The following is an 18,184-nucleotide window of genomic DNA, read 5'->3' as shown; positions in this document are numbered from 1 at the left end:
ATAGTTAAAAGAAAAGCTCCGGGGTGATTATGTACTAAATGATTATAAGGAGAGAACTACCAAACAAACAAACAGAAAAGAAAAAAAGAAGAGAAGAAAAGAAAAGTAAAAATAAAAGTAAAAATAAAAATAAAAAGAAAAATAAAAAGAAAAATAAAAAGAAAAAGAAGATGAATTTATAAACTTAAGATCGATCGTGCCATTAAACGACTGTAAGGGGGATATATTTATAACCAAGACTTTATGCTTTTTAAAGTGCATATATTATTGTAAAACTAACAAATACCGATTGTCAGCTTCTGCACATATTTTGAGGATTCTTGCATATACATACATTTACCTAATGTAAATCCCACTTGATCATCATCCATGCAACGGTAATGCATTGACTTGTTGTTGTTGCACACCTTCCACTGGTACTTCCTTACTCAGTAGTGAAAGATCTAACCGATGGAATTAAGTTTCAGAACGAGAAAGAGAGAGGGAGAGAGAAAGAGAAAGAAAGAGAGAAAGAGAGAGAGAGAGAGAGGAATGAAGAGGAAAAGAGAGAAAGAGAGAGAGAGAGAGAGCGAGAGAGCAATAGCTTATAAAGATATTTGAATTTAATTTTTAAAAAGTAATTATATAGGAGATAAGTTAAAAAACAGAACACTTTCCCTGGTCCTGGCTTCTCTCCAACCCCAAAGTATCCTACTCTATAGATATCTACATACGTGTAGCTCTTAAATTATTTACTTTAGTTCGAGTGGAGATGCCTGTAAGTGTAATTTACTAAGACTTTTTGTAAATAAATTATGAAATAAACTAGACGTACTTTATCCAGGTGGATATGCAATCTGACTTTAAAAGATATGAAAGAAAAAAGAAATGTAGGAAGATGAAGAAATAACTTGCATTCATGATAGAATTTATTATGCCGAACTAATGTAAATATACATCAATTTTTTTTCTTTTATAGTCAACTTTCATATATTATACATCTTGTTTAAAACAAATACTGCTCTCCATATTTAAAGTCATTGCAGTATTTATTTTGCGACACAGCCATTCTAGGACCTCCAATTTTTTGCTTTCCAAATACCAGTCTACAACGGCTGTTGATGCTTGCTCGTTCTAAAAAAAAAAAAGGAAACCAACCCCCACCCACCAGAAAGAAATTATTAAAGTACATTTCATTGGTTTGTTGCAAATATATTATGTGGAAATATTTAGGATTTTTTTTTTTTTTCATGTTCGTCACAAATTTGAGTTGCATAGGTATATGCATACTACTACTGGCACTAATTGCATAAAAATATACGTATCTTCTTTATCTTCTTGTATAAATATAAAAGTGGCTAGGATATTATTATTTTTTTCTTTTTGTTAGATTATTTATAACAAATTTATGATATCGATTACCTTATTTACGTGTAAGACAAGTTTATCCTTGACAACAGTTGGCGGAGATAATTGATTAATGTCGATGGACCATTTGATATTCCACAAGCCCCATGCAGCAGCTTTTTCTACCAGGTAAACACGTCTGAGGAATGATGAATTGTTATATGTAATTTAGTAATTTTGCTATATATACATATACATATATATATATATATATTTTTAATTGTAAAATTGACTTACTGTAAAGATATAAGAGCTATTTGTTTTCCATCGTTAGAAAGTATACTATGTGCCCAATAAGTATCATCCATTCGTCTATGATAATCTTTATTTATTAGCTCTAACAAATGCATTCCTTTAGCTTTGTGCGTTGAGTATAACTCGACGCCCTGTGTAAAAAGATGAATTTAAATCTTTTACAACGCAATTGCAATGCACAATGTATATAATGTACATGCGCACTGACCATGTAAGGGCTGATGAATCGTGGTAAACGAATTCGAGAAATGAATTTACATCCCATTTCCTGTATCCTAAAATATATATTACTTAACATATAGACATTTATGTACACGAGTTCAATTATTTTCATTTTTATAAGTTAACAAGAAAAAAAAATATATATATATAGAAATAATAATAATAATCTCTTCTTAACACGTTGGGTCCACGCGGAATTTATAAGGAAATTCTCGTTAAGCCACGCGCGCAGCTTAAGAGTGAAAAAAAAAGCAAGTTAAGTGTCAGTCACATATGACTGACGTGGCGCTCAACGTGTTAAATGTATAAATAACTAAGTCTATACACCTACCTTTTGATTATGTTCTCTATTATTTTAGGACAAGTTTCTGCGGATGATGCATTTTCTATCTTAAAGAAGGCAGAAAGTTTTTTTCCCAATGTTCTTAAGTAGTATTTTAATTCTTCTCGTTGAAGATCTATGATATTTGTTAATAGTAATTATCAATAAAATGACGTTTACAATAATAGAGTTTATAAATATTTGTAGTAAATATAAATTATTAATTATTATTTTTTTTCTTTCTTTTTTTGTTTTTTTTTTTTAATAATATATATCATACTTACTATTTGTTGATAAAGAAATTAAGCCAGAAAGTTCTAATTCAATGTCGGTAGAGAAAAAGTTATTTATCAAGAACTTGGCTGGGGATATGTCAATACTATAAAAATATAATTCTTTTTCCTATAAAGAATAAAATATATTATTCTCTCACGAAAAAAAAAAACGAGTGATGTTTATATTAACGTTTTATCTTCTTCTTTTTTTTAATAGTTTATAGCAGGGCTTCTCAAAGTATGAACCGTAATCTTTGACGACTTCATACGGAATCATCACGTAATTCAATTTTAGGGGTCGTAAAAATTATAGTAAAATTACAAAATTGGATGCGAGTCGACCAAAAAATTAAACACCAGTTTAACACAACCTATCCGTATGGTATTCCCATGAATTTATGATAGCTAAATAGAAGATAGTATGTAGTCTACACACTGTATCGCGAAAATATTTACTCGAGTAAACTGGGATCGCTAAATGGAAAAGTTTGAGAAGGCCTGGTTTACAGTATTTAATACCTTAGAACGTTGATTATGTGATTCACGATTGTTTAAGTTAATAAACAGTGGAATCACACTATCAGGAGTAGCGTGTCCCAAAAGACACGCAATGTCATGAGACAATTTTTCGGAAATCTCTTCTTCGCATATTAATATCTATAAAAAAATCTATAGTATTATATAGCTGATAATCATAATATAAAAACAAAGTAATAAAAGTATTAACAATACTTAGTTACTCACCGAATCTGGATCATAAAAATTACAATTTACAGATCTAAAATTGTAACCATATTGATTTCCTAATACAGTAATAGAATGAATCAAAACTTGATATTGTTGCATAAATTGAACAGTATAATTTCGTGATATTTCCAATAGTAAGTGTTTAATACTGATTGTAGTAAAATATTTCTCATAACATGGGAATCTAATAACAAAGAAATAAAAATAGAGAAGAACTGTCATTAGTAAATACATTGATTAAGTTTAACATGTTAAACGCCACGCCAATCATGGCTGAGAGATAATAGTTTAAATGAAAAGCTCGCTCAAGAAAAATAGGCTTGACGCTTAACGTGTTAAGAAATAGAAGACTATAATAAATAAAAATATGAATTTAATAATACAAACTTAAATTCAGCATGTTTTTCGAGAGATCCATTTTCTGCATATTCGAAAATATATTTAATAATATTATGATAATCTGTCAGGTCACTAGAATTATATATTTTAGGTCCCTCTGTATTAGCTAATAATTTTAAAGATATTACAATCGGAGAGATATACATATATTCAATTATAGCGGTTTTGTTACGCCGTAAAGTCTACAACAATAAAAATTTGTGTTATTTATGATCATTCGTTAACGAGTGCTACTAAGAAGGTGCTAAGTAAAGCAAGAAATAAAATTAAAAAAATACGTTTACGTACGTCAATATTTTTGTGATGAGTATGTATGTGGACATTGGAAACATCCTTTCTAAGTTTTGCTGCTATGGAATACTTAGTTTCAGTTGTCTTTGGAATTAAATTAACCAAGGACAAAGCGACTTCTTCTTGAAGATTAATATTAAATATTCTCAGTATGACACTTATACCCCTATGAAGAAAATGTAGAATACATGGACAAATTTATAAAAGAATTAATATTAGATCGATGAACGATCTATATTCCAATAGTAACATTTTTTTTATATGTACGCACTTATAAATTGTTTTATGTAGCTTTTTCTGTTTTAACAAAATAAATTCTAAACAATGCTTCGATTTATGATTGCCCATAAAATTGGTCATACTTTTTTCTAAGTTGCTGTGTAGAATAACAGGGAAAGTGACGTCATTGAGTTGATTATCTACCTGAATGTACAGAAACAATTTTGAAAATTTTTTCTCGTTGTGTTCACATGTTCACACATGTGTCACAGTCAAAGTACCTGTATTCGATGAATGTAACTTCGCATATACGTCATTGTTATCGATTGCCTGCAATGTATCCAAATTCCGGGTGAATATGTTCTGCGTAATTTTCCATAAAAAGGTTTTGTCATCTGCATTTTCTCAAGATCAACCTATAACGGTAATGATAATATAATAGAAAAGTTAGTTGTATATACGTTTATGTAATATTCTTAATAATGAAAACTTCATAGTGGAGACTTACGTCAATAAAGTTATCCAATTGTGTTCTTTTGAAGGAATTTATATATTTATTTTCCAGCCAAGCACTTAATTCAAGTGATAATGTTTTCCACTTTTTTCCAAAACAAAGTTCCCAACACGCGGAAGAATCGCTTATACTTCCATATAAAAATTCTTTACTTTTCTCATTGCATTTTAAAATCTGCATGTCAAAATATTGATTACATTTATGTAATAGTAATATAATTAATTTATTTAGATAAATTACTTACAACGCTAACTCCAATGCCTGCAATCGACAAAAATATTTCTCGTTTGCTAATTTCAGGTTCAATAATACTCCGTGCTTTTAAAAATATGTTTTCATCTTCGGTGAACAATAGGATACGTTGCACACCTTCCATATAGCTTACCCAATAAATAGTAATCTTATCTTTTCGAATTTGTCCTAGTCTAGATTGTTTTGTATCAGAATTATCATTTTTATTATCATTGGTACTAGTATTTATTTTCTCTTGCGAATAGGAGGACGATTTTGTATGCAAGAGTGACTTAGCGGTGGATACAGTGCAACCGTCTCTACATTCGACGGTAATAAAAGGTACAACTTCTTGATCGAAACCATCCTACATACAATATCAATATATATATATATATATTAATATTAACATTAATAAATTACCCAATTAAATAATTTTAATAAAAGTATTTACGGTATCAAATCGAGCTTTATAGCTAGATTTTTTATTATTGTAAATATTCCACATTAGTTCTCTTGGCATACTCGGATCATCCCAAGTATAGAGTATACTTTGAAACGGATTTAACAAGGTCACTTGTCCAGAATTTATTTGATTAATTTTAAGAAATAATTCACTACAAAGATTATCTACCCTTACTGGTGCATCTCCAATCATATATTTTTGAAATACAATATAATATGGAGTATTTGTACCACCTTCGATTTCTATGCATAAAGCTGACTATAAAAACAAAGTTAAACATAACATATTTACATCATTTATTCATTAATTCATTCAATTGATCTATTTTTTCATCAAATTTGTTAATAAATATACTTATATACTTACACCATTATCCATTCTTAATACAGTTTTACCGATTTGTGTGATATTAAAATGCTGAGAATCTAACTGACTATGTTTCCATTTAATTCTCATTCGTAAAGATTCTGTAACCGGCCAAAATGGTATTTCTTGTCCTGGTAACAAATCATTCCATAAATCAGCATTATCATTTTCTTCCATAAATCTTAAGGTTTTTTTTGTTTTATTATGAACGAAAAAATATGGTAAAAAGATAATAATTTTGGTGAACAACGGAGATAAACGCGAGTTATTTATTTCCGCTAATATTCGATATTTCCTTCCACGTTCGATATCCTTGCAAACAATTAGAGACATTGAATTAATTCCGTTCAAAATAAATGGCAGAGACCATTCAGATTGATGCGCTCTTAATCTAATAGTATCTTTCTTATTATTTTTTTGCGACAAAACTAATAATTCTTCTTCTGGAATCTCGTAGGATAAATTTAAATGACATTCCTAAACATATATAAAAAATTAACGTAATTATCAAATAAATTTTGTTCTATAGTAGAAAGAATTATAAATTACATAAATATAATATTTTTACCTGTATGTATAATGGTAAACCAGTTTTATTAACTATCCAATATTGAGCATGGATGATAATATACCAGCTTTTACTTTTACACAATTCAACATGTATTATAAACGGTTTTCCTAAATACGATTCATTGTCCGTACTCATTAATACAAATTTTCTCTCCAAATTCATATTGACTTTTATAGTTCCACTCCATTGAGTCCCCAAATAATTTTGAATCTATATAAAATGTACGATAGCATAAATATAGATATTTTAAGAATGTATATACGGCAAGTAGCTTTGATATTCGGACACCACAATATTTTTATTTTAGCATATATTATCATTTTGTTTGTAATTAAATTATTTTTACTGATTTTAATATGTTTTATTTTCTAAGTATATTCAAAACAAAATTCTAACTTTTGTAGCATTCGAATATTAAAATAACATACAGTAAATTATTTTCTTTTTACAATTATACATGCCTTAAAATTGAATTGTATATCACCAGTACACATCAACGAGTGCACATTCACTTTATCACCTGGTTCAATTTTGACTTCATAATTTATAGAAGGTATTCCAATATCAATAACAAAAGGTAACTGATTATTGAGTATAAGTGGTGGAATAATATTTATTAAATAATTTGGTACTCTGCAATCTTGTGGTATTGCCATTGGAAATTCGGTACCCACTACTTTTATGCAAAATACACTTTGATTTTCATTATTCTTTAATTTACAAAACACATCTTTGCTATTATCAGTTATTATATTTAGTTCCTTCCAAAAAATACCTTCCTCGCTAATCTGATAATTTCTACGATACGTTTTATATTACTTTATATTTGCTGACAAAATTTTCATTTTGATAATATACAAAAATTAACTACTTACTCCAAATATGCTGGTTCTATATAAATAGGAAAATGGTATGCAATATAAAGCGGAACATTGTAAATACAGTCAGGTTCAATAATCCCCATTCTTATATTATCGTCGAAAGGATTTATAGCTTCTCCAATATCCGCTAATTGCAATGTTTCTGCCAATTGTTTTTTATAATAAAGAGCTAAAGCATATGACGTTTCATTTCTAATCTGTGATAAGCAAACGACATAAACAAAAAATATATAAATTAATTTTCTACGTGATTGATTGTAATATTCATTATTCAATAACAATAATACTCTTTTTATATTTACCTGAAGAGGTGATCTAATCGAAATGGTACGTTGTAAATTTTTATCAATAGTCGTATCTACAACTAAATAATATTCCACGTTTTGTTTGACTGGTCGAAGTGGAATGAATCTACAACCTTCTCTTTTTGGGCAATATATTGAAATATCTTTAAAACCTAAAATAAACCAAAAAGATACATACATAAAAAATATTTAATATTATTTTTTTTTATTTACCTTCGATAATAATATGCAATATTTCTCCAGTGATCATTTTATATAAACAAATAGGAGATTCGTCATAAATAATATTTTGCGTGAAAAGAGGACAATTTAATGGATTATCTTCAAAATCAATTAACCCGTTTTCATTGATAATCCATTGTGGACTCGTGCTACGAGAGATATGATCGGCATCAGGTGTGTTTGGTGTACTTGGGGGAGAATCATCACAATGATAGTTTCTTGCGGTAAGAATTCGCGTAGTAGTTTTTCCATCAACCTAAATAATAGAAAGTAAAATCAAAGTTATAAATAAGATGAATTATAGATAAACGATATAAATAATATATTCACTTATAATTTACCTGTTCTTGAACAAGTAATTCTACTCTACTAGTATAACCAATATTATTTTGCAAATTTATTTCATTTATATTTGTAGGTATTATAGGCATACCATTCTTCACCTCTATAAATGCATCTATAATCATATTCATAATTGCAAGATTACTCGGTGTAATCGTAAAATTAATAACATCTTCAGTAGATATTATGATATACGTTGCTGTTGTTTGTCCAATTTTGATCTGTGCATCGTTAACAGGACTTGCTAAAAACAAAATATTTTAATCGTACCAGTACTATTTATACGTTAACAATAATTTATAAATAGTATATACATGATTCCATGTTACTGGTCGATGGTAGATCCAAGCCGTCGTCTTCATTCGCACTCGAATCAATTGAATCACTGTCTTCATCCTCGCTACTTTCATTACTGAATAAATAGTTTGTAGATTTTGTTAATTTTTTTCCATTATCATCGTCATCCGTGTCGGAATCTTCATCATATCCAGGGAACATTTTAATTCCTAAAAAAGATTGTGTATAAAAAAGATTGAAAGAAAGGAAGTGTACTGTGATAACAAACAATTATTTATTTATAATTATATTTTTCATTATTATCTTCTAATACCATTCATTTGTAAAGAAACTGTATGTTCCGGGTTGATAAACACCATATCCATAGAGTCCTCTTCCTTATTATTTACATTTTTTTCTTTTTTTATTGTATCTTCATTTGTACGCTGCCATGGATCTGTCCAATTAGAATCAATAATGCATGATTCTCCGTTAAACATCTAATAAAAATATTACGATAGAGAATGTTTATTTAATTGTTCGTCATAATTATTTATATGCAAATATAAATATTTGTAATTAAATATTCTTACTTTTATAGTCAATACCCAGGGTTTATAATTAATACCATCTTTGGTACAAAGTTCAATAAATGGTTCCCAAATTTTATGATCAATGTCATAACAAAATGCGTGAACATTTAACTTAGATTCTAAATAAAAATTTTTCGAGCAATCGATGTTAATATCAATAACAGTTTCTATTCGTACCATAGGAACTTTTTCTTTAGTCGTTTCCATTTCTATTAATATATATACCGGTATTGGCTTTAAACAAAAAGTTATATCTTGATTGTTATATTCCTGTCGCATTTCTATATTTCCCAATAATTCTACATATTAAACAAATGTATAGTATTATAAAAATGATGCATATTTTATCAATACGTGGTTCACAGAAATATTTACCATTTTCAACTTTTTTGTAAGGTACACTGGATATATTTTTGGGTGACCATAAATCGGTATGTTGGTTAAAATCATTTCCAGTAGGTCTATCTTCAAATTTTAAGCCAATATTTGTTATAAAACCCAAAGCTTCGTTGGTTATCTACAAGCGTCAATGTTTATATAAAACTTTATAAGAGTTTCTCATTCACAAATAAAACGTGTCTTGATGAATATACTTACGTCTACAAAAGTATGCATGATTCCAGGAGAAAGGTGAATATAAACAGGACTTACAGAGATTACAATGTCCATAGTATGATTTAGCAATTCTTCCTTTTTGCAAATTTCAACATCACACGGACGAAGCAACCAATGTGGCGATTGCCGAAGATATTTTCTTTGACTTGTACTTTTAGCACGAATATTCGTAATTGTACAAACTATTGAAGAAAGACAATTATGGCTACTACTCTCTATTATTATTTCTGCTTGAAATAATATTATATGTGTATTATTTGACTTCAAATCTCCAAATAGTAAAATTTCTGGCTTTTGTATTCGTATGGATACTGCAACATCTAAACATTGATATAACAAAATATTCACCAAATAGTCATCAAATATTAATAATATGAATAAAAACATCAAGCAACACATACAGTAAATAAATAACTAATTTATATTAAATATAATAAACTTATATACATCTGTAACAGTAAAATATTTAAATGAATAATCTTTAAATCAAATTCAAAATGCTTGAATACAAAGAATAATATAAAAATATGAATTTATTATCACTTGTTATTGTATTCAATAGATTATTTCATAAATAATCGGCTGATTAAATACCTGGTTGTTCCTTGCAATATAGTTCATAATTCACATTATCAGATCCTGTTGCATTATCATTGATCTTGATTTACAATAAATAAATTTGAAAATATATATATAATATAAAAATATATATGTAATATATATAATTATATATATTTACATATATACAGTACAGTACATATACACAAGATATTAAAATGTCTTCTGTTAATATTAAACATCCTATATGACTGGATTTCTCAAAGTGTGAAATTAAAGAGAATTGTCAAGTGGAAAAGTTTGAGAAATCCTGTTATATAGTATACTGAATAATATGCTGTATAATCTTACATATGTGCCAGTATTGTTTTCATATCCATGATTGATAATGCCTCCTTCAATTGTGTCATGCGGTAAGGCATCCACAAAATATCGTACAAGATGAAATAAGAATGGTATTGACAAATTAATCCTTGTTTCTTGAATAAGAATATTCAAACATTTATCATCCGTTGATGCTTGATTATACGTTATATCAACTATTGGTGATAACGAAACAGAAATACACGAATCAACATTTAATCCTATTAATTTAGCTGGGGATTGAATAATTCTAAAATAAGAAACTCATTATTTACAACATAATCTCTAATAGACTTTATCCGTTATATATAAATTCATTGTAATTATATAAAAAATATATATATATATATACTTTTTAATGATGAAAGAATCTTTACGCGTATCCTGTAAAATGATGCTTTGCAGAGAGAGTTTCATTTGTAAACTATTATCGCTATAAAAATCAAATGTATTGATTATTTCTCCAAAATTTAATTTGCATAAACCATGATTTAAATCTCGTACGGGTGAACTCAAGACCTAAAAACATTTAAACAATACATAAATATCATTGTATAAGCTAATATGTGATACACTTCATATTAAATTTAAATACCTCGTCCGAATCTAAAAATAAATTTAATTGTATTCCGTCCAAAGTTAGATTTATATTTATTTCACATAAATTGGCTTCATTCTGAGCCAGAAAAACTTCTAATTTTTTAACCATTGCATTTTCGGTATTAATGCTCTCCAAAGATTTGTCTACCATAGCAATTCTTTTATTTTCACATTTTCTTTGGGAAAAAATAACTTTAGAAATGTTTTCTTTCCATACGGACATTACAGATTGTAAATCTCTTTGACTAAGATTTATGCATACAAAATCTATAGATCCATGCAATTTAAAGAGTCCAAATGTTTCATATTCCATAATAGTATGATATTCTGTTTTTCTTTTTATATCAAAATGAATATAAACAGGTTCAATAATAGGTTCCTATAATAATAATAATAATAATAATAATATAAATAATAGAACGGGAAAAGATCACTAGGTAGACCGAGACGTAGATGAGAGGACAATATTATTTCGGGATCTAAAAGAAATAGGCTACGAAGATTGCGAATGGAGTTGTCGCGTTCAGGGACGGGAACACTAGGATTTAGTATTTGCGGCAATGAAACTTTCAAGTTTCTAAAATTGTTATATACTTACTTGAACTTCTAAATCTCTACTTAATGTCATAATAGCTCTAGACAAAGTCATCGATTTCAATTTTAATAAAATATTATCCATTATTATGTGATTTCCATCAACGGAATGACTTTTAATGGTTTGAGTTGTTAGATCAACTTTTTTGAAAAAATTTTCAACGGATAGTATACCTAAAATAATATTACATGCCAAGATATTACAATAAATTCTAATTAATTAATTTAATATTTACATTTAAATCATACCTGTATCAAAGACTATTAGATTTGCGATGTCCTTTTTTTGCGGTAGAAGAAATGTAGGTCCTTGTATGTCAATAAAAATATGCAATTTAATAGCATTCCTTTTAAATTCTTCAACATAGGCTATACATTTTTTTTGTAAGTATATCATTAATTGCGTCAAAAAGGATGAAGCAAACGGTACTAAGAAGTACTGTAAATAATAAGAACAATCATTATCACATTAATTATTTGAAATAATTTTAAATACTACAATGAATATTCAATTGTTACGTGTAAGTCTTGTAGTATCTTTGTGATCAGCACGCAATTAATTCGTCCGATAGATAATTTGAATGTTCCATGTGACATAACATCGTCCTGATTCGTATCAATGTCGGAACATACGTACAACTTTGGAGTGTGTCTCACATATTTCAAATCCAAAACTTTGTCTTCATCGGTTGTTAATATCTTGAAACAAATGTATCATTATTATTTTATAATATAATAGAAAAATAAAATATTATAATGTATATATAAAATGAATTACTTTAGTATAGAGCGTGTCTTCGTTCAAATCTTCGACGAGTAAATTTCTTAGATGAACGCGAAAGACCATTCTTTCATTGGCAATATAGATACAATCATTTTCAATACCTAATATTTCAATTTTCATTAAATCTGCATCCTTGTCGCATAATCGAATGGTTAATGTACCAATTCTTGCCGAGTAATTGAGCTTAATTGCACCTATAAACAGTTGAAGATAGTTAATTGAATTATCTTTATAAACATTTGTAGTTTTTACCTGGAGGAATGGGTGGATCTTGATCATTCTTTTTCCATTCAATAATTTCTAAACATACTTTCTTCATAAACTCGAATAAAAGAGTTCCGCAAAATATTCTACAATAAATGTAAGGTTTAAATACAAAATAATACATATACATATATTCAAAATAAATAATATTATAAAAAAGATAATTATATACATACTGATTGATACTCTTCCAAAATTTTTTTACTTTCAACAATGCAGGCCTATGAAGAATAATGTTCGTATTTAAAAGCTTTATAAGCAACAATCTTTCAATATTTTTAAAAACCCCTTTAAAATCTGGACAATCTGATCTGACCTAAAGATGACAAAAATTCTTTGTTAAACAATATTTAACATGAAAAAAATTAATGGGAGATATTGAAGATATATATACCTTGCGATATGATAGATCAAAAACTTGTTCACATTTGCCCGTTGATATAAATTCCAAATACGATCCAGTAATATCAGCATTTGTTTGATCGAGCAAAATTATAGAATCTATCATAAATTGAATTGCAAATCCATATTCCATTAAACCAATTTCAGTTGATACTTTACGTAATCTTAAATTTAAATACGGTTCTTCTCTTGTTTCATTCATATATCCCACATGAATGGAAAGCTAAATTTGTAAGCATAATGTGTATTAATTATTATAAGATAACATTAAAATGTGCAAATAAATATAAATAGAAACGCTAACTTCTCCAATGGCAAATCTTATGAGAAAATTCATATGATTGTACGTAGAAACGTTTTCATCAAAACCGTACAAATTAATAGTTTTAGATAATAATTCCAAATCTTCTTCACTGATTTCCGAAGATACGACGCTTCTGTTAAATTGATTAATACATTCATCAAAATATTAATACACGATAGATAAATATTTAATATAATAAATGAAAACAAAATTGTTTTATTACCTATCAAGTCTTGGTACGTTATTAATCAAAAGTTCTTGCATAACACGATCAAACTTTTTTTGTGCTTTGGTAACAGTCGGCAGACATATATTATTCTGTATTCTCTTGAGTTCTTTTAACGATAAAACAAATATATTACTTTTTGTCTTAGGATTTATTTGTTCCATAAACGTCTGATATTTCTTTGTATAATTCCAACAAAATATAGATAAAGTATTTAAAAAATACATTATCAATTGTAATTTATTTTCCGATACGTTAATTTTCAGACGTTGTACAGTTATGTTGAGTTTCGCTCTGGTAAAAATATTAAAGATTCAAATATATTTGATGTAAAATATATTTTTAATCAAATCTTAAGAACTACCTTGGTAATTGACGATATTCAGGTTTGATACTATACGAAATAGTAGCTTTTGCTTCCATTTTTGATACAAAGTGATATTCTGAATCTTCTTGTTTTCTAGCAGCCCGCCAATCGTCTCCTAAATAAGAATGAAAGAAAAGAAAAAATGAGAGAAAGAGAGCATTTTTTTCAAGAGAACTTTACTTTTGACAAACCTGAATGACAACAAAGAATTTGTCCTCCTTTAAATTCAATATGAAGTCTGTCATAAAGTGATACGTCTAATTCCATAAGCGTAGCGTCTTCTAATTGCAAATTGACTGCTTGTAATTCGTTTACCAACGATATATCACCGAAATCCAAAATCATTAAATGTCCTTCTCTGTAATATAAAATGTCAATCAAATTACAATTAAATATGCTATTAGATGTCATTTACTTTTGTATAGATCCGTGTTCTGGAAATACGATATAGGGCCCACCGATGTCAATTTTGATAGTTATTCGAAATTCTTGCGATGTAATGCTATCTATGAAACTGAGAAATTTCTTAACACCACTATTACATAGTTTGTATGACCAAGAAAGAGTATCTTCGATATAAGGATTGCCTAATTTGAAAAAATTAATAATTTCCATCACTGCGTACTGAAAATTATATAAATAACAGTGTTATTTTGCAATACGAAATTTTGTTTATATATGTACAGAGTGTTTCAAAATATGTGTTCAATATAACTTCAGAAGTGGTATTTCAGTACGCTAAAATAAAATAAAAAGTTCATATATACTATATTTGCCACTCTTAAAGTTATAGCCCACATATTTTGAAACATATTTGTATATAGATTGGAAATATGTTTTGTTATTACATGATGATAAATAACTTCGAAAGTTTCTAATTTGATCGATAAATTAAAACTGGGATCTATGTCTTTTCCATTTTTTTCAAAATCTAAAGCCAAAAAATTGGTTGACACATTTCCTGTAAAAAAAAAAAAAACCAGTTTTATTGTAGTTAATATGAGAAATTATTCAATTTTAATTATTTTAATATGAATATATGTCACTACCTGTTAAAACATTATCAACTATGGTTAAAGGAACTAGATCACCCTCTTGCGAAACTCCTTCGATTACACAACTTTCTGCTCTAGCAGAAACTTTGAATGTCGATAATTTTGGTGCTGTCTCAACACTTGTTAGAAATTGTGTGATAGTAGCTACGAGTACTTCCTTATTTTTGCTCAGTAAGCTCAATGAAAAATTGGCCAAAGTAAAATTGTATTTGTAATCTGAAATATAGATAATACTTTTGTTCAGATAAAGTGTTTTAATTAAATATTTGAAATAATTGTGTTATGAATGTAATATATATATATATATATGTGAAATAATAGTGTGTTATGAATCAAATAAATTTAATATGCATTACGAAAATCAAAATAATTCATTAAAAAAGAAGTTTATAATACGAACATGTTAAGTATTCCAGCAAGTAAAGTAGAATATATTATCATTGATCATACCAATTGGCCTTGATAATTTCTCCAAGTTTATTTTTGCATTTGGACCGTTATCGATTAAATTGTAGAACGTCCTTCTCCTATCCTGATCGACATTATCTTGTGACTTATTTTCATTTGACGACACAACTTCTTCTTTGATCGTTACGTCTTCTTTCGACGATTCGTGAGATTGTTTTATTTTTTTATTTCTTAATTCCTGCCTGGCATGTTCACGCGCTATCACTATATTCATTATCGTCAAATTATCCTCAAACTTTTGCATATCTAATTTCAATTCTGTATCGTTTGGTTGTAATAACATTTGGTTATACATTTCTTTATATTTTTTATAATTTTTCCTATGCTTCGCTATATTTTGCCAAACATATGGTTTAACGTATTGATCTAAAACAGAATAATACGCATATTTCCACCACAACGAGGGATTCTCATGGATTTTATTCTGAGGTCGATATTTTCTGTGAGGTCTGCAATATTAAAGAAATAAAATATTTATAAACAAAACAAAAAATATATATATATATTTCGAACAGTAATACAAGAAAATATAATTTACGAGTATGTACCTGTTTATAATAGCTCTTAGTAAAGAATCGTACAGATGGCAAAATGTAATATACTGCATTTCTGAAATTTGCATTGCCACATCTTGGAGAACGAGATCGATTAAAATCCGTGAAGTTTGAACATCACTGCCCTTATGTATAATTATTTTAATCTTAGCTGTAAACGGCTTTAACACTGTAAACAATACAAAATCCAGGAATATTTCATTGAAATATTAATTTGAATTGTTATTTTTTTTTTCGCTTTTAATACATACAAAATTGAAATTCTTTATTTCTCATGCCAAAAGTTTGAAGTGATTTAAGCATTGTCCCTTTCCATGCGAGAAAACTAGCAAGATCCCATTTAGATGGACAACTTTGCAGAGATGATTCTGTATCGTGATCCATATAAATACTAAGAGACTCCGCTCGTACCAATTGATAAAGGGTTTGCGAATTAGTCGAGTATATTCCTGGTTTCCATTTACTGAAATATTAAATAATCTGATTGTTTCATAAGTATCATATCATATAAATTTGTTAGCAAATCAATTATTTGTTCATTTATAAAATTAAATTTATTAACGTGCTTACTTATTTGTTGTTGTCATAGATATACTTTGTATACAAATACCACAAGCAGATAAAGAATTAGAGAATAATTTTTCTTCATATCTAATGTGTATGTTATTTATTGTAATCTGAAAATTTCTCATAATGGATGTTACTATGCCGTCAAAAAAATTTAAGGGTAATCCTAAAAAAGTATAAGAAAAATCACTTTTTTTTTCTAATTACATAAATAATATTTATATTTGTTGTTATTTAATTTAAATTATAAATTATTTTTATTTAAATGGATGTCGAAAAGAAGAAGGAGGAAAATTCAGGGCTTTTCAAAGTGTGAGTGATACTTGTATAGCATATCTGTGAGTTTATGATAGTGAAAAAGAAGATAGTATAAAATCTATAAACAGGAAAGAGAAAATATTTACTCGTTGTCAGCTAAAGGGGTTGAAACAGTTTAAACTCTGAATTGTTGACATACTTGTAACATAAGCAATATCAAATAAATATTAAATGTTAATTTTAAATATTAAAGCATAAACCTTCTTTTTTACAAATATCCATTCATGTATATAATTTAAATTCGTAAGAAATAGTTTCTTTTTAATTAATTACCAGCAGTAAATGCTTTATCATCCTCGAGATCTTCTAAGATTTTCTTTTTTTCGGCTCTTAATAATTTCTTTTGTAATTCCATATTATATTGACCATATAGAATAGGAACAGCTACTACAAATATATCCTTAAACAAAATCAATTGTTTTATTTCTATTTGAATATAAGGATATATAATGAAATAATACATTTTTTGGATTTAATAAACAAAAAAAGTAATTCTATATCTATTTCCATGTAATTACCTCTACATATATGACAACAGGTTGTGAAAGCAATCCAGTCCATGGTATCTTCAAAATGATTTTTCCTATCAGACCAGCCTCTACTCTTATTGGTAATCCAAGTTGATACTAAAAATATCAATAAAATATAAACTTATAATTGTTTCTAATCATAATACATCAAATAAAAATAACGAATAATTTCAAATAAATCAATAAAAATGAAAAATGTTATTTATTTATTATGAATGTATTGACATGAATAAAGAGTAATATAAAAATGGGTAATTATACCAAGGCTTCGGGTTTTAATTTAAGATCAGTTAGACATGTGTCGCCAGAAAAAATACCGATATTAAATCGTTCAGTGTCTAAATCCTCAACATATCTACCCAAAAAACGATTTAAAAACGCTGCTATAGCACCCTCAAACATTCTTGTTATTAATGATTTAATTAGATCTCTTATTTCACTTAAACAACCACCATATAACAATTCATTATAACCTCGAGATAAGTAATAACTGGTATAATGCAATACGGTCAGGCGCAGAAATGTCACGTCTTTATTGATTTTTTCTGTATATATAGCATCTTATTATTCTTATGTCTAATATGCAATTATTTGTTTCTTTTCATATGAATATGATACATATTCTCTTAAGAAAAAGATCCACATATATCAATATTAACTTATATATAACAAATATTATACTACAAACATATGACAGATTTAGTTTCGCGCTCAAAAATTGAAATTCAAATT

At 27.6% G+C, this 18,184-nt stretch overlaps 2 protein-coding genes across 2 annotated transcripts in view; one reads left to right on the top strand and one right to left on the bottom strand.

Moving 5' to 3' along the window:
- The window catches only part of osa (trithorax group protein osa), a 20,078-nt gene extending 19,260 nt beyond the window's left edge, over positions 1-818 (top strand). The window contains 1 exon segment of the mRNA XM_015324994.2: positions 1-818. This exon segment is cut by the window's left edge and continues 6,791 nt beyond it. The gene's annotated coding sequence lies outside the window, so the exon portion shown is untranslated.
- Positions 819-886: 68 nt separating this feature from the next.
- LOC107068535 (intermembrane lipid transfer protein VPS13A) lies at positions 887-17,952 on the bottom strand. Its single transcript, XM_015325034.2, has 52 exons — positions 17,714-17,952; positions 17,441-17,548; positions 17,196-17,322; positions 16,608-16,770; positions 16,289-16,500; positions 16,032-16,206; positions 15,466-15,932; positions 15,010-15,231; positions 14,809-14,921; positions 14,376-14,584; positions 14,152-14,318; positions 13,958-14,075; positions 13,591-13,887; positions 13,368-13,500; positions 13,056-13,286; positions 12,838-12,977; positions 12,650-12,747; positions 12,392-12,591; positions 12,133-12,312; positions 11,863-12,052; positions 11,618-11,787; positions 11,015-11,398; positions 10,772-10,938; positions 10,408-10,669; positions 10,093-10,156; positions 9,481-9,818; positions 9,259-9,400; positions 8,884-9,182; positions 8,625-8,790; positions 8,329-8,520; positions 8,014-8,258; positions 7,664-7,928; positions 7,448-7,602; positions 7,140-7,342; positions 6,726-7,062; positions 6,262-6,474; positions 5,694-6,170; positions 5,316-5,585; positions 4,875-5,228; positions 4,625-4,804; positions 4,398-4,532; positions 4,169-4,320; positions 3,895-4,063; positions 3,595-3,788; positions 3,205-3,391; positions 2,980-3,117; positions 2,470-2,587; positions 2,195-2,321; positions 1,850-1,916; positions 1,624-1,772; positions 1,402-1,525; positions 887-1,113 (listed from the first exon to the last, which is right to left on the bottom strand). The coding sequence occupies exons 1-52, from the start codon at positions 17,852-17,854 to the stop codon at positions 973-975; spliced, it is 10,275 nt and encodes a 3,424-aa protein (XP_015180520.2). The 5' UTR covers positions 17,855-17,952; the 3' UTR covers positions 887-972.
- Between the last annotated feature and the right edge of the window lie 232 nt (positions 17,953-18,184).

Source organism: Polistes dominula, unplaced genomic scaffold (assembly GCF_049000335.1).
Source record: "Polistes dominula isolate Pdom_NZ unplaced genomic scaffold, Pdom_raw_medaka contig_28, whole genome shotgun sequence".
Lineage (NCBI taxonomy): Eukaryota > Metazoa > Arthropoda > Insecta > Hymenoptera > Vespidae > Polistes > Polistes dominula.
Note: the sequence above shows the minus strand (reverse complement) of the source record. Positions and strands in the feature narration are given on the sequence as shown.

Coding starts and splice junctions, on each gene's coding strand:
- LOC107068535 (XM_015325034.2), bottom strand. CDS start 17,854: ATGTTTGAGGGTGCTATAGCAGCGTTTTTAAATCGTTTTTTGGGTAGA. Junction 4,321..4,397: donor GTTACATTCATCGAATACAG/GTACTTTGACTG, acceptor CTGTACATTCAG/GTAGATAATCAACTCAATGA. Junction 2,322..2,469: donor AATTTCTTTATCAACAAATA/GTAAGTATGATA, acceptor CAAATATCATAG/ATCTTCAACGAGAAGAATTA.